The 14900-nt window shown below is 55.1% G+C and overlaps 1 protein-coding gene across 1 annotated transcript in view; it reads left to right on the forward strand.

The window, feature by feature from the left end:
- FAIM2 (Fas apoptotic inhibitory molecule 2) overlaps positions 1–7595 on the forward strand; it is a 36628-nt gene extending 29033 nt beyond the window's left edge. The window contains exon 12 of the mRNA XM_075552979.1: positions 7302–7595. Coding sequence (XP_075409094.1) covers positions 7302–7451 — 150 coding nt within the window. The 3' untranslated portion in view covers positions 7452–7595. The remainder of the gene's footprint in view (positions 1–7301) is intronic.
- The last annotated feature ends 7305 nt before the right edge of the window (positions 7596–14900 follow it).

Here is a 14900-nt window from a genome sequence, read left to right on the forward strand (position 1 = left end):
CTGCTTCACTGCAAAGCACGAGCATAGTACCCACTTCCTGGGCAACCCCAACCAAGTCAGCTCTGACTCCTAGCAGCCCCATGTGTGACAGAGGCAAGCTGCTCCATAGGAATGTGTTGGCTGTCCTCTTGACGAAAGCTGATGGCCAGGCCTTTCCTCTGTAGCACCGCTCTGTGCATTGGCACCAACAACCTTTCTAATCGCAGCTGAGCGCAAAGGGTTTGCTCCCCCAGGGACCCATGTGTGAAAGGGTAATTAAGTTACCTGGGGTCCCAAATCCTGGGGAACCTGGGTGGCATAGTAGTTATACGCTGGGCTGCTGATTGTAAGGTCAGCACTTCAAAACCAACAGCCACTCCACAGGAGAAAGGCTTTCTACTCCGTAGAGTCGCAGGGACAGGTCTACCCTGTCTGAGTTGGCATGTACTAGATGGCAGTGAATTTGGTTTGGTTGGTCCCACCCCTGGCTCTTGTGCCAACCCACCTGCTCCTCATGCTGGGTCTCTTATCCCAGTGACTATGGACTAAAGTCCCTGCTGTCCTTTAAGGTGTTAATCATCAGCAGTCGTTGGCTCTCAACTCAGGTGAGTTTTTTCTTAATAATGGATTCAATTTGCCACTGCCGTTAAGCAATGCAAAGCCACACATAGACCAACTCAACAGTCCCTCCGTGTCCAGTCAAGTGACGTTGATGATGGCCTTTGGATTAGACAATGGTTCATCACCTGTTCTGAAATGTTCCTCCTCTATAGATAAATCCACTGTCCTGCAAGGTTGCTATTTAACTTGGGGGTTGCTGTTGGCACGGTTAGCAGTTCAAATCTACCAGTTGCTCCTTGGGAAAAAGATGAGGTTCTCTGCTCCCATAAATAGTCAGTCTCAGAAACCCACAGGGGCAATTCTACCCTGTCCTATAGAGTTGCTGAGTCGGAATAGGCTCGATGGCAGTGATTTTGTTTGGTTTAGTTTGGCTTGGTTGGCTGGTGGACAATTTAGGGCCCCTGGTGGTGTAGTAGGTGACACGTTGGCCTATGAACCACCAAGCCAGCAGTTCAAACCCGCCAGCGGCTCCAGGGGAGAAAGATGAAGCAATCACCTCCTGTAAAGGTGGACAGTCCCGGGAACCCTGAGAATCAGTCCACACTGGCCTATCAGGGTGCTACGCATCTACATGGACGTGATGGCAGTTGGCTTGATGTGGGTTGCTTAGCGATGTGATTCCCTATGGGTCATTCTTAAAGTTCTTTATAGAGCATAATGCTCTAGACCAGCGGTCTCAACCTGTGGGTCAAGACCCCTCTGGGGGTCGAACCACCCTTTCAAAGGGGTCACCCTATTCATAACAGTAGCAAAATGACAGTTATGAAGTAGCAATGAAAATAATAATATGGTTGGGGGTCACCACAACATGAGGAACTGTATTAAAGAATCGTGGCATTAGGGAGGTTGAGAACCACTGCTCTAGACAGACCTTTAACGATCGAAGCTCATGGGTCATCTGGTTGTAAGAGGACTTCCGGGGATATGTTTGGTTTAAGGTTTAGAGATGATCGATCTCAGGGCAATAGTTTGAGGAATTTATCCAGACTCCCTTGGCTCCAGAAAGTCCTCAGTTCCTGAGAATTTGAAATCCAATTTCCCCTTTCTGAGCAGGATTCTCCTGTAGAATCTTTGATCAAAAAGTTTCATAACAGAAGACAAGCAACCATCAATTCTTCTGGTCTCAGGGCTAAGACCAAAGGCAGACAAGCCAAATCCACTGCTGTCAAGTGGATTCTGACTCCTAGCCACTCTCTAGCACAGAGCTGAGCTGCTCCCTGGGGTCCCGAGACTGTAACTTTGTTTTGCATTTTTTCTCTCCCCCCCTTTTTTATAAATCATTTCATTGGGGGCTCTTACAGCTCTTATAATTCTTTATGGGAGCAAAAAGCCCGTGTCTCCTAGCACAGGAGACATCCATTAAGATCTTCAACTGGAAAAAAAATCTTCAACTGACAGCTAAGGCGTTCATGATAACCAAGTTGTCCGTTATCAACGCCAGTTGTTAGTTGCACTGATGGTGTAGTGGTTACGAGTTGGGCTGCTTACTGCAAGGCTAGCAGTTCGAAGTCACCAGCCGGTTCTAGAGAATGAGGGCTTTCTAGTCCCATAAACCGTAGGGGCAGTTCTGCCCTGTCCTGTAGGGTGGCTCTGAGTTGAGGGCAGTGAGCTTTGCCCCGGGTGGCACCATGTAGCCATGCATCCATGGCCAAGGGCAAGAGCAAACATCAGATCATTTCTTTTCTCCCTGAGAGAAAAACCAGCTGGCTGCTCTGGGCGGCCTCCCGGGTGGCTGCGCCTCAGAGGTGGCCGCCTCCAGGGCTGGTCAGGTTCGAGACTTTGAGGTTGAGAGACTCAATTTCATTAGTTTAGCCAGGGGTGACGAGGCTCTGGGAAATCAACCAAGCAAGCTACTGATTGATAAGCCAGATCGGCAATTTATTAACTCAGGCTGGCAGCTGTGACCATGGCGCAGCCCATAGCTCTTTCTCTGCTACAGAAGGAAAATTTACTTGGGAGAAGGAATCCAAGTAAAAAGAGGGCAGGGCAGAATCGGAGCGGACTATTAATAAAGAAGATGAATAGTTGGTGCCCCGGGATTCGGGTCAGCGGCAACTCTCAAAACCACACCAAGCAGGGAGGCGGGTGGGGTTTTCAGGGGGCATCAGCATCTACCCATTTTGTACTTGAGAATACTGAGGTCCAGTAGGTACCTTGGCTACTGAGGGATGGAGCCGCGACTCACCCCAGGCTTTGGGACGTCTGTGTCCTCCCCTCAACATAGCGGGGCTCCCACAGCCTGATAACTCCCCTAAGAAAGTCCCCAGCCCTGGCGGCCGGCTCCATTTTCTGGTGTCACTTAGACCCAGGTCCTCCTCCTAGGGCCACACAGCTTCCCCTGGTAACCCCACGGCCTCCCTGGTGAGGAGCAGGGGCCACTTGAGTCCCAGCCACAGTGGCTGCAGCTCCCCGGAGGGTACCTCTCTTCTGCATATGATAACCATAAAGCAAGCTAATGGCCACCATTTAATAAGGGCTTGCCATGTGTCAGGCACCGTGCCAGGCACTTTGCACCCATTAGCTCACTCTCAAAACAACCTTGTGCGGAGACACCACCATCTCCCTCTGACGGATATTGGACTCACAGGTTGAGGGAGGCAAGGTGCCGTGCCCAGGGTCATAACGCAAGTGAGCAGAACACCCGAGGCTGAAATTTAGGTGGGTTAAGACTGCACTCCTAACTGTCCCCGAGGCCCACCACACCTTGGAGAGTAACGTGTCTCAAGTCCACATGTTGGCATCTCTGGCCTCCTGAGCACTGGAGCTGGGGGCACGAGGCAGGGATTCTCCCAGGCTTCCATGGGGCTGCATCCGACCCCACCCACAGGAGTCTGGGGCCCAGGAGCAAGGGGCTGTTGGCTGGATGAAGAAAGGGGGCTGGGAATGCCCCCAGCTTGCAGGAGGACGGGCAAGCTCCAACTGCCTGCCTGCTCCCTCCACCCCCATCCCTGTTTCACCTGCCACTGAGCTCCTTGGATCCCACCCCCATCCCCCACCCCCAGACACACACACACACACACACCTCAGGCTTTCTCAGTCTCCCCAACTCCTACTCATCCTGCAAGCGCCAAGTAAAGACTCCCACCTCTCCTGGCACTCCTTCCTCCTGGACCATCAGCAGCTCCCTTCTCCACAGCCCTTACAGCACCATCCGTGCAATTGGCCAGTTTCACTCTAGCCCCCACCCTGGTGCCTCAGCGCTCAGGTACTTAGCTGTTCACGGAAAGGTTAGTGGCCCAACCAATCAGCCACTCCTTGGGAGGAAGATGTGGCAGCTGGCTCCCATGAAGATTGCAGACTCGGAAACCCTGTGGGACAGTTCTACTCTGTCCTGTGGGCTTGCTAGGAGTTGGAATCGACCCCGCAACAACAGATGTGTGTGTGTGTTCCTCTTTGTCTCCTGGGCGCTCAGCAAGTACCTGGGCCACAGCTGCTGTTCTCTTTATTGATTGTGTCACGAACACAGTTCAGAAGACTCAAAAGCTGAGGCTTCCTGCACCCGCAGAGAGCCGCGCACCAGCCTGTTAACAAGAATGGGATTGATTCAAAGAGTCCGACTCCTGTGTGACCCGGGATTCCTCACCTGTGACAATACTGGCTTCTCTCCCTGGAAAGGCACACCAGGCTTGCCAGTTTCACTTGCTCCTCCTGGGCTTGGATCCTGGAGGCAAGCTGTGCCGACGGGGCAGGGACCAGCGTATACAGTGGCAAGGACTGGTAGGGGGCTGGGGCTGCAGAGAGGAGCTGTGGCTAAGAGACTAAGCTGCTCATGGTCCATGAGAAAACGAGGCACGCTAGGCGAGAGCGTGGGTCCTGATGGGAGGGTGTGCTCACCCAGCGTGCACCCTGGGCTGTGCACATGCAGCTGAACAGGATGGTTAAATGTGGGACCTCTGGTGCAGGCCTGCTCAATTCAAAGCCTGCCTTTTCCACTGCCTAGCTGCATGGCATGACCGTGGGCATGCCATGTCACACTCTGGGCTTTCATCTGCCCTAGCAATAGCAGCATCCATGCTGGAGCGGATTGTATCAGGCAAAATGGACGGATGCAGGCATGGCTCCTGGCCTGATAGCATCTCTGCTCTCAGCCCCACTCCCTGTCGTCGGCTGAAGCACCCATTTATCCCCAAAGAGCAGGAAAACAAGACGACCAGGGCCTCAGCTCCACCCCGTGTCTGTCAGTCCATCCAACCATGGTGGCTTGTGTGTGGCTGTGGTGCTGAAGCTACAGCACTGGTATTTCAAAAGCCAGCAGGGTCCCCAGAGTGGACAGGTTGCAGCAGAGCCTCCAGACTGAGAACAGTCTGAAGAACGGATAGGCTGCCCACTTCAGAGGGGTTAGCTGCAGAACAGCTGACGGACGGTAGCAGACCATTATCGGATCATGAAACCTGGGCGGCTGCTGTTTCGTTCTGTTGTCTGCAGGGTTTCTAGCTACGAACGGGAACTGAATTGAGAGGCACCTAGCAACATCAACAACCACAGGGCCCCTCCTCCAGGCAGCTTTCAGCCACTGCCACAAATCCAAACCCAGAGTCACTGCCAGCACTTCCCCACAAGATAGGACAGGGTACAACTTCCCTGTGAGTTTTTGTATTTACGGGGGCAGGAGCGCAGTCTTTCTCCCGAGGAGCGGCTGGTGGTTTAGAACTTGGGACCTTGAGGATCACAGCCCGACTCGAACCACGACACCACCAGGGCTTCTTAGGTAGGGTCTTTTGTCAGCAGTCCCCTTTGCACTGGGTGGCCCTGCCCCTCTGCTCTGTCAGCGCTGTGAGGGGAAGGGTCTGTCTGGCTGGCTCCCCGTTGTCTCTTCGTGCTTCACACATAGCAGGTGCTCGGTCCACTGGGGTGGAAGTGAATTAGGGGAAGGAGGGAAGTTCCAGATTCCGACTGTCACAAGAGGGTCATTGAGCACCGAGGCAGTGGGTGGTAACTAACTTGGGCGTGGGGCTTGCTTGTCTGACAGAATCAAAGCCATAATGTGCATAAAGAACTTGCCACTTTACAGACAAGCAGCATGCTGTGAATTTTGCCTCCTTTCACCTGTCTTCTACAAGGTGCGGCCATCGATAAATACTCACTGCGCAGAGTCCATGCCGACTCCTAGCAGCGCTGAAGGGCAGTGCAGAATTGCCCCCAGGGACTTACCAAGACGAGCATTCCCCCTATGGAGCAGCTGGTGGTTTCAAACTGCTGCCCTTGTGGTTAGCCATCTAGTGTGTAACCCACTCTGCCACCAGGGAACCTGCCACATACTGGCCAACGATAAGTATAGTTACTGATCACTTTGGAATATGCAGATACGTTTCAGAATGCTAACCCTGCACACACTGAGTATTCTGCTGTGAGTCTCAAATGAGCATTTTCAGGGGTTGGTTTGTGTCCCACAAAAAGAGGTCTTCCAACCCTTACCCAGTAGCTGTGGGTGACCTCATTTGGAAAGAGGATTTTTGCCGATGAAATTAGTTCCCATCACATCATCCTGGTGTAAGAAAATTTTAACCTAATCTGACGAGTCTCCTCATAAGAAGAGACAGAGAAACAGGCAGAAGGCAGTCATGTGAAGGAGGAGGCAGAGACAGGAGTTCTACCTTTAGCTGATAGAAGCTAGAATAGACATGGAAAGATCTTCTCCTAGAGCAACGGTTCTCAACCTGTGCATCGCAACCCCTTTGGGGGGTCAAACAACCCTTTCACAGGGGTTGCCCGATTCGTAACAGTAGCAAAATGACAGTGATGAAGTAGCAACAAAAATAATTTTATGGCTGTGGGGGTCACCATAACATGAGGAACTGTATTAAAGGGTTGCGGCATTAGGAAGGTAGAGAACCACTGTTCTAGAACCTTCTGGAAAAGTATAACCAAACTCACTGTCATTGAGTCAATTCTGGCTCCCAACAACCCTGGAAGACAGGGTGGAACTGCTCCCGGTGAGTTTCTGAGACAAATGTTAGGGGAGTAGAAAGCCTCTTCTCTCTCACAAGGAGCGGCTGGTGGTTTTGAACTGCTGACTCTGTGGTTAGCAGCCCAACTTATAACCACTATGCCAACAGAGCCCCTTGTGAAAGAGCATCTCACTCAGTGCTAACTCATAGCGACCCCTGAGGGTTCCTGAGCCAGTCACTGTTTCTGGGCGTAGAAGCTGCTGCTGGTTTCAGAGTTCGGACCATGCAGATCGCAGCCCAGCATGTCACCACCACACACCAGGCCTCCCTCGGCCCCATCAAACTCCTGAATACAGACTTCTGGTCTCCAAAAGGAGAACCACAATGGTCCTTAGCAGCAAGGATGGTGGGCTGCCCCACCTAGTGTGGCATGTGATCGGGAGAGGCCAGCCCGGGGAAGGACACCATGCATGGTGCAGTGGAGGGCGGAGGGAACGGAAGACCTCGCCAGAACGGATCGGCACCATGGCTGCTGCACTGAGCTCAAAGCTAAGCACAATGCACTGTGAGGATGGCTCAGACGGGGCAGTGTGACCGTCTGTTGTCCTCAGAGCCGCTGCGAGTCAGAACTCATCGGACGATGGTCTCTGACAACAGCGGCCTTCAGAAGTAGGAGAGAACAGATGGATGTTGTTTTAAGCCATTTTTTAAAAATTTGGTATGGGGTCGGGTGAGGACTGTGGGCCCCCTTCACCAGGGTCTTGGCTACCATGCCTGCTGATGATTGGTCTCTCTGTCTCTCTCCCTCCCTAGTTCCTGGCATTTGACACCCAGCTGCTGATGGGGAACCGCCGCCACTCCCTGAGCCCAGAAGAGTATATTTTTGGAGCCCTCAACATTTACCTAGACATCATCTATATCTTCACCTTCTTCCTGCAGATTTTTGGCACCAACAGGGATTGAGGTGCCCCACTCCCACCCCAGCCCTGGCTTCCTCCAGAGAATGCCCCCCTCCCCGGCCGCTCCAGCCCCCTAAGTCCTCATAAACCTGTATCTAAACCTAACTGCCAGCTCAGTGCGTGGCCAGCGCCCACCCCCCAGCTTGTACATATGCCATTGCCCTCGGGTCCTGCAGAGCCCAGGTCCAGGCCACCCAGCACAGATCCTCTCTTCCCGCTACCCCTCCCATCCTGGACTTTCCAGGCTGGCGACGCCCTTGCCAACCGATCCTCCAGGTTTGAAGACCCTAGGGTTATGGGAGGAGCCTGGCAGAATTGCAACTGTGGGAAAGCCTCCCAGGAGCCTGGCAGCGACACACACACACACAGCCACCAAGGTCCCCCCTGAGGATGCAGCGGCAGCTGTGTGACCTGGGGGAGCAAGCTACCCCGTGTCTAGCTCACCTCCCTCCCTCCCCACACCCCCAGGCCTGGCAGTGACGCTTGGCAAAGAAGGGCACCTGTGGGGCCATGTGGGTGACAGAGTGGCTGCCTCAGGCTGCCCACCCTCTCTCATCTCTCATAGGAGTCGGTGCACCCGCCACTGGCCTGGGCTTCCTCTCCCTGGTTAGATACTGCATGGATAGGGCAGGAGAGAGTGGGGTGGAGGACTGCCCTGGGACCCCGAGGGAGATATGGGCAAGACAGCCAGTCCGAGGCCTGGACCCTGCACTGACGCTGTCCCGCCTGGCCAGCATCCATCCTAGAAGGCCTTGGGGTTGCAGGACGGAGTCCCACACCTGCTCACCTCTCCTCGCAGTCCCCAAAGGCCTGAGGCTGAGTGTCCCAGTCTCTGGAGGGCTGGGTGTCCCTGGGCAGAGGGCTGTGGCCTGACACTTTCTGCACAACTCATTCCTGAGCCCTCCCCTACTGGCTGGCTCAGCCCCTGCCAGGCCTCCCGAGGAGGCCTCCATTGGCAGTGTCTACATCCCTGCCTGGCCCTAGCTTTCCTGGTCACTCTGCCCAGAGTCCCTCCTTATCACTCCATCTCCCAGTTTGGAAGCTGACCAGCTGATGTTAACAGCCGTGGCCAGTGCCTCCAGCCGGTCCCATGTGATGAGGCCTGTGAGCCTTATCAGCCTCCAGGTGGCTGGGCTCTCAGGCTCGTGTGCGTCAGCCCTCCGCTGGGCGCCTGCAGGGAGGAGCCATGCCGTGCCTGGGGGGACCATGCAGCCTGCCTGTGCAGCAGCTCTGGAAAGTTACTGGGTGGAGCAGAGACATTTCCCTCCCTGGACCTCTCCTCTGGGCTCTCCTCCCCATCCCAGCGCAGGGGGCTCTGTTTACCCCTGGACAGGGTGACTAGGTATACTCTATCCATCTGTCCCCTGTCTGACTCCTCGCCAACCTTTCTATGCCTGGCTTTCAAGAAGCACTGTCAGAGCACTTGAAGTTTTGTTTCATCATGGGTATTGGAAGAGAAAAGGGATCTAGGAGGAGTCGGGTGAGGACCAGAGATCCAGGCCATGGTGAGCATGGGGGACTGCCCCCTAGATGCTGGTCTGGACTAACCCGTCACAGCTGCAGCCCGGCAAGTCCCTGCTCTGCATGGCGCCGTGACTGCAGAGAAAGCCCAAGGTCAACCCCAGACTCAAGGATGCTTGACTCAAAGCCTGGTTTTGAACCCCAAGAGGGGACTTGAGAGTCCAGAGAGGCAGTGGTGAGGCCTGCTGGCTCTGAGGATTTGTTCCCAGTGTCAACCCCGCAGCCCCTGCCAGGGCAGAGGCTAACCAACCACCCCATGAAGTCCATTCTGACCCTGGAGGACAGAAGAGAGTAACCACTCCCTGGGGCTTCCAAGGCTGTAAATCTGTACAGGAGCGGACAGCGCCATCCTTCTCTGGACCTTTGTTTACTGGTTCCTGTCCTCACTGGCAGCAGGCGAGTGTTTCTCTCTGAGATCCTGTTCTGTCAGCGAGATGAAAGACCATGTCCCGGACTGGAAGGGGTCAGGGAGGCTCTGGGACACGCATTCGTTTCCCAACTCATAGCGACCCTATTTAGATAAGCGCATCCGAGACTGTAAATCTTTACGGGAGCAGACAGCCTCCTCTTTCTCCCGCAGGCGGCTGGTGGGTCTGAGTGACCGATCATGCAGCTAGCAAAGCCCAGCACTATCCCACAGCCCCTGAAAAACCCCTTGAGATACCACCCCACTCCACCACCACCCGCCGACCAAGCTCCCCCAAATCTGTGGCTCAGATTCTAAAGGGGTTACCTCCCAACCCAGGCCTTTTCTGGTCATGCTTCCCAGAATCCACTCTGCCCCTTCCTGGGATAATGGACGCAGAAATAGGGATGGAGAAGCTTCTCCAAGACTGGGTTCCACACACCGGGGGAGGGGGGGCGGCGGGGAGATGCCCTCCGGGATACACAAGACCAGGGCTGCGGTCCCCACCTTGTGCAGCCCTGGGAAGGGTGGCAGTCTGCTGAAGACAGAAGACACGTGGGGTCAGGAGAAGGGGGAGGGGTCGAGCGCTGCTAGCTGAACATGCAAAAGAGCCCAGGTCCCTGTGTCCCACCTCTGGTCTGGGCAGCGAGGAGCTGCCAAAACACCTGGATGGGTCTTGGGAAGAGGAAGGGCGGAGGGCAGGAATGCAGGATTATGAGAAACCAGAGCTGGGCAGGTGCCACCAGCTGAAGAGGTGGAAGGGAACTTGCTGGTCTCACATTGCTGGCAGGGACTATGGTTTGTGGGGCCAGGGAGGCCCATGGAAGTCTCCCCTAGTTCTCAGGTACACGGATGGTATGTTCTGTGTCATTTGGGGGGAAACCCCAAGAATCGGGTTTCTTCTGACCCCTGCTCTTCCTTCCACAAAGTCAGGACCAGACAGGCACCCTGGTTCCATAAGGCTCCGTCCCTCTCCCTCCCTGCTGCTCCTGTGGGCCCTGCTGGGTGGGTTGAGATTTCGCACAAGCACTTTGCTGCCCCCATGCGGTTATTTGAGGAAAAGCAGTCTGTGGAGAGGACAAGAGGCCGGATGATGCTCCAGGTGTTGGGAGCAAGAGGTGGCCACCTTGGTGCTCAGACCGGCCCTTGCCAGGCTCTGGCTGTTCCCTTTGCTCCAGCCATTGTCATATCTCCCGTTTACTCTGTAGGCTGCTCAGAGCCAGCCACCTGCAGCGTCCCGTCCCCTGAGTGTGTGTCACACCTCCAGGCACGACTGTGGGTCTGGCCTCCCCGCCCCCAATGTCCCCAGGGTACTGCACCCGTCCCTGTCCCTGGCCTGCCTCACCTCCCGAGTCTGTGCCTGGATATAAGAATAAAAGCCCTTATGACACCTGAGTCCTGTCCCTTGCCTGCCTTTGCTTGCTAGCGAGGACACTTCCGCTGGGGCGTGGAATACATGTTTGCATGCATGCGGTTTACCTCCCTCCGCCGGGAGGTCCCACAGCGGTGGCTCTTCCCAGTGGGAGTCCGTTGGAATGCAATCTCCATGCCTGTCTTTATGGGGAAGGGAGCACTGGTGGTGGAGTGGTTGTGCTTTGGGCTGCCAACTGCAAGCTCAGCAGTTCGAAACCACAATCGGGGTACTTAACAGAGGCGGCTCTTCCCTGGACAAGCTACGCCAAGTTGACATCCACTCAATGGGGGGAGGGGAGAGAGTGACATGAGTCTTTCTGCTTCATGCATTATAAACTTAGACAGGACCTTAGGAACACACCCCACCCCTCCCACTCCCAAGTCTTATACATAAGCTACAGGTTCCTCCCAGACAGTGGGATCTCCACCATCCATGGAAGCCTGCTCTTCCGTTGGCAGCTAGCTCTCAGTGCTGGCAGATTCCTCATTATAAGCCCAGCTCTGTCTTCCTGGAGAGAATTAGTTGTATTAGAATCTAATCATCTAATAATTAGGTAGATCTGCAGCAGTAGCATGGTAAGGGCCGCGCCTCCTGCGAAGCTTCTCGGTCCCTACCGCCCAGCTTCCCTGGCCAGTCCCTCTTCAGACCCCCTCTCCGCCCGGTGTCACTGAGCTGCATTTTCACTCCGACTGCCTCCTCTCAGGCTTGAGCTCCTTGAAGGCAGGGCCTGGGACTTGTTCACCCTGGATTCACGGTGCTATCCAGCCGGGTCCGACACATAGCGGCCTTGGAAGGCAGAGGAGCCCTGCTCCATAGGGTTTCGGAGGCTGTATAAATCGTAACAGGAGTAGACTGCCTCATCTTTCTTCCTCGGAGCAGCTAGTGGATTTGAGCCGCTGTTCTTGTGGTTATGCCACCCAAACCCCACGCAGTGCCACCGAGTCGTTTCCAACACGTAGCAACCTGATAGGACCGGGTTGACCTGCCCCTGTGGGTTTGCAAGGTGATAACTCTTTATGGAAGTACACAGCCTCCTCTTCCTCCTTCACAGCCACTGGTGGTTTCAAACTGCTGACCCTGAGGTTAGCAGTCCAACTCATAAGCACGATGCCACCAGGGCCCCATAATCTCAATGAACAGCTGCTGAACAAACGGTGGCAGGAGAGAAGGGACGGGTCTACTCTGAACCTTTCCTTCCAGCCCAGGGCCACTGGCTTGAATGACGCTGACCCAAGTTGACCCCTTAGGCCAGGGTAGAGCTGCCCCCATGGAGTTTCCCAGGCTGTTGTCCTTTCTCCCAAGGAGGGTCTGGTGGGCTCGAACTGCCAGCCTTACAGCGAGCAGACAAGTGCTTGCCCACCGTACCACCAAGCCCCTCCCTTTCATTCTACCTCCCAGGAGACTGGAGGGCAGAGGCAGCAGAATTGCGCACAAGCTGGTGGCCAGGAATGGGAGCCGAGGTCCTTCCTGAAGGCCCTGGGGGAGAGCCGGGGCTGGGCGGGCAGCGCTGTGGGAGGCGCATGGTCACCCGTGCAGTGCAGTGCGAGGCCTTCTCCTGCCTCCGGGAAGGGCCTGGTGCCCATTTGGCGGGAGCAGGGAGAGAAACAGCTAGGGGACTCAGGCGAGAAGGGTGACCAGTACTAAGCGGGTGTGAAGCATCAGCCGTCCCGGAGCCCTGTGGCAAAGCGCGGTATGAGTTGGGCTTGCCAATCAAGATTTGAAAGGCTTTCTACTCTCGTGAAAGTCACCGCCCCAGAAACTCACTGGGGGCAGTTCTACCCTGTCCTGGAAGGCCGCCGGGGTCGGCATCCACTGGATGGTGGGTGAGTGAGGGTGAATCTCGGGCCACACACACAGTTTGCTCTCTGAAGCAGGAAGGGGGCCAGCGCAAAAGAAGACAGCCCACCAGGAGAGGGCCTGCCGCGCTGGGCTCAAAGGGAACATCAGTCCTGAGGATGACTTGGGACCGGCAGTGTTTTATCCTGCTGAGAACAACACCCTCACCAACGGGGTGAACATGCGAACCGGCTTGGAGCGCCGCGGAAAAAAGGGCTGAATTGTCTCCTGTGAAGGTGACCACCTGGAGAACCCTCTGTAAGACATGCCTTCGGTGGCCACGGGACCACCGGACGGCAACGCGTGTGGGAAGCGCGTGCGGTGTGCTCACAGGCACGGTGAGATGGGAGAAGGAGGCGACACTGACTTTGTGGTGGGGGAGAAGACACTGCAGTGGCTCCAGACCCCGGGCGGAGAATCCCAAGTCAATGCCTATGTGAGCGACCCCTGTGAAGGAGGGAGCCCCTGAATCAGGCTTGGCTGTGTGAAAGGGGCCAGGGCAGGAGCCGGTGGTCACAAAGGGATGGGTGAGCCTAAGGAGAGGCTGGGACGGCACTGAGCGCCCCTCTCTCCCCACCACTAGTCAGCCCCTCAGCCTCATATGACTCCCCCAGCCCGGGTCCACCTGTACTAGCTTCCTAGGAGTTTTGTGGCAAGTGAATACGGACCTGCTGTCATTCTTAGGTGTAGTGGAGTCAGTACCACAAACTGGGCGGTTTAAGACAAGTGTGTTCTCTCGTAGTTGGGGGAAGCCAAACACCTGAAACCAAGCATGGGCAGGGCTAGTTCCTGCTGGAAGGCCTGAGGGAAAAACCCGCCCCATGCTTCTGTCCCACCCCCGCAGGAGGTGCCTCTGAGGCAGTCGGAAGCACGCCTATGGATCTTAAGCTGTGCGCTGCAGACGCCCCTTTAAACAGCAAGGCTGCTGAGGATCTGAAGACTCTTATCCCGTAGCAGCCTCACGAGGGCTCACGATCAAGGGAGGTCCCGGGAGAAAGAGTTTCATGAGTCTGCTTTGTACCTCACGGGGCGGTCCCGAGAAGAGTCACAGGAAACCACGGGGTTGTAAAGACGTCGTACTGGCAGAAGCACCATCCATTTGGACCGAGAGCAATAGCAACCATGTATAAGAAAATGAGATGTTTGGGTTTCTGAACTTCTCTGGGCAGAAAACAGGCTAAGGAGACGACTCAGATGCCGCGAGGGACAAGGACAAAGCCAGGCAGAGAGAGGGTCGAGTGTCGAACTCGGAGTATCAGTGTGGAGGGCAATATGTCTATGTTGTGGGGGTGATTTGGAAAGTAAGGGTGAGAATGGTTGGTCAACTTTTAAAAGAGTAGTCAGCATCCCTGAGCTCCACGTGGAGATGCTGCTGTGTATATTTCAATAACAAAAAGGTTTGCTTTGTTTTCAAAAGAGCAGGAGCTGCAGAGGATCCGTCTGGGCAGTGACACTGAACTCTAACTCAGGAGCTGGAAGTATGCTCAGCTGGGGCTCAGAAAGCTCTTGGCAGCCACTGTGTGGGCCTCTCATTTCCTCTGCTTTGAACCAGAGCGTCCACTGCAAGTATCCCACCCTGTGTGTTCGGAGCCTGGTGGCACAGTGGTTGGGAGGTGGTCTGCCATCCACAAGGTCAGCACTTGGAAACCACCGATGGCTCTGTGGAAGAAAGACAGGGCTTTCTATTCCCATTCCTTGGAAACTCACAGGGGCAGTTCTACCCTGTCCTGCAGGGTCACTATGAGTCCGCGTTGGCTCGACAGCTGTGTGTTTAGTTTTGATTTTAATCCCTGTATGTTGTGTATGGAGGAAGGTGGGCCAAAGAACTGGTCTCTCTGGTCTCCAGTCTTCCGGTTGAGGATATCCAAACCCAAGGAGGCGAGTACCCACCTGCCAGCCACTGTCACATCGATGCCAACTCATCGGGGGCCCACGAGTGTCAGAATAGCCAACTGTGCTCCAGAGAGATTCGACAGCTGATTTGAGGGAAGTCCGTCACCAAGCCTTTCTTCCTTATAATCCGCATTTATTCAGGTGGAGAACTTTGGATTTAAGGACTCTGGAGTTAACCCTGTAGGTGCCAGAGTAAAGCGAAAGCAGAGAAGTGATGACATCAGATCTGTCCTCGATGGGGGAGAGGGGAGTCTCCATCTCTTCTTATCTTCACCACTTCTTTGCCCCCTACGAACCCCAACACAGTGCAGCGCCCACCCACTGCTTCCCCTGCACAAACCTGGCCCCCACCATGTTAAACCCACCTTGTGAGAGTCTTGAAT

The sequence above is a fragment of the Tenrec ecaudatus genome, chromosome 6 (genome assembly GCF_050624435.1).
Source record: "Tenrec ecaudatus isolate mTenEca1 chromosome 6, mTenEca1.hap1, whole genome shotgun sequence".
NCBI lineage: Eukaryota > Metazoa > Chordata > Mammalia > Afrosoricida > Tenrecidae > Tenrec > Tenrec ecaudatus.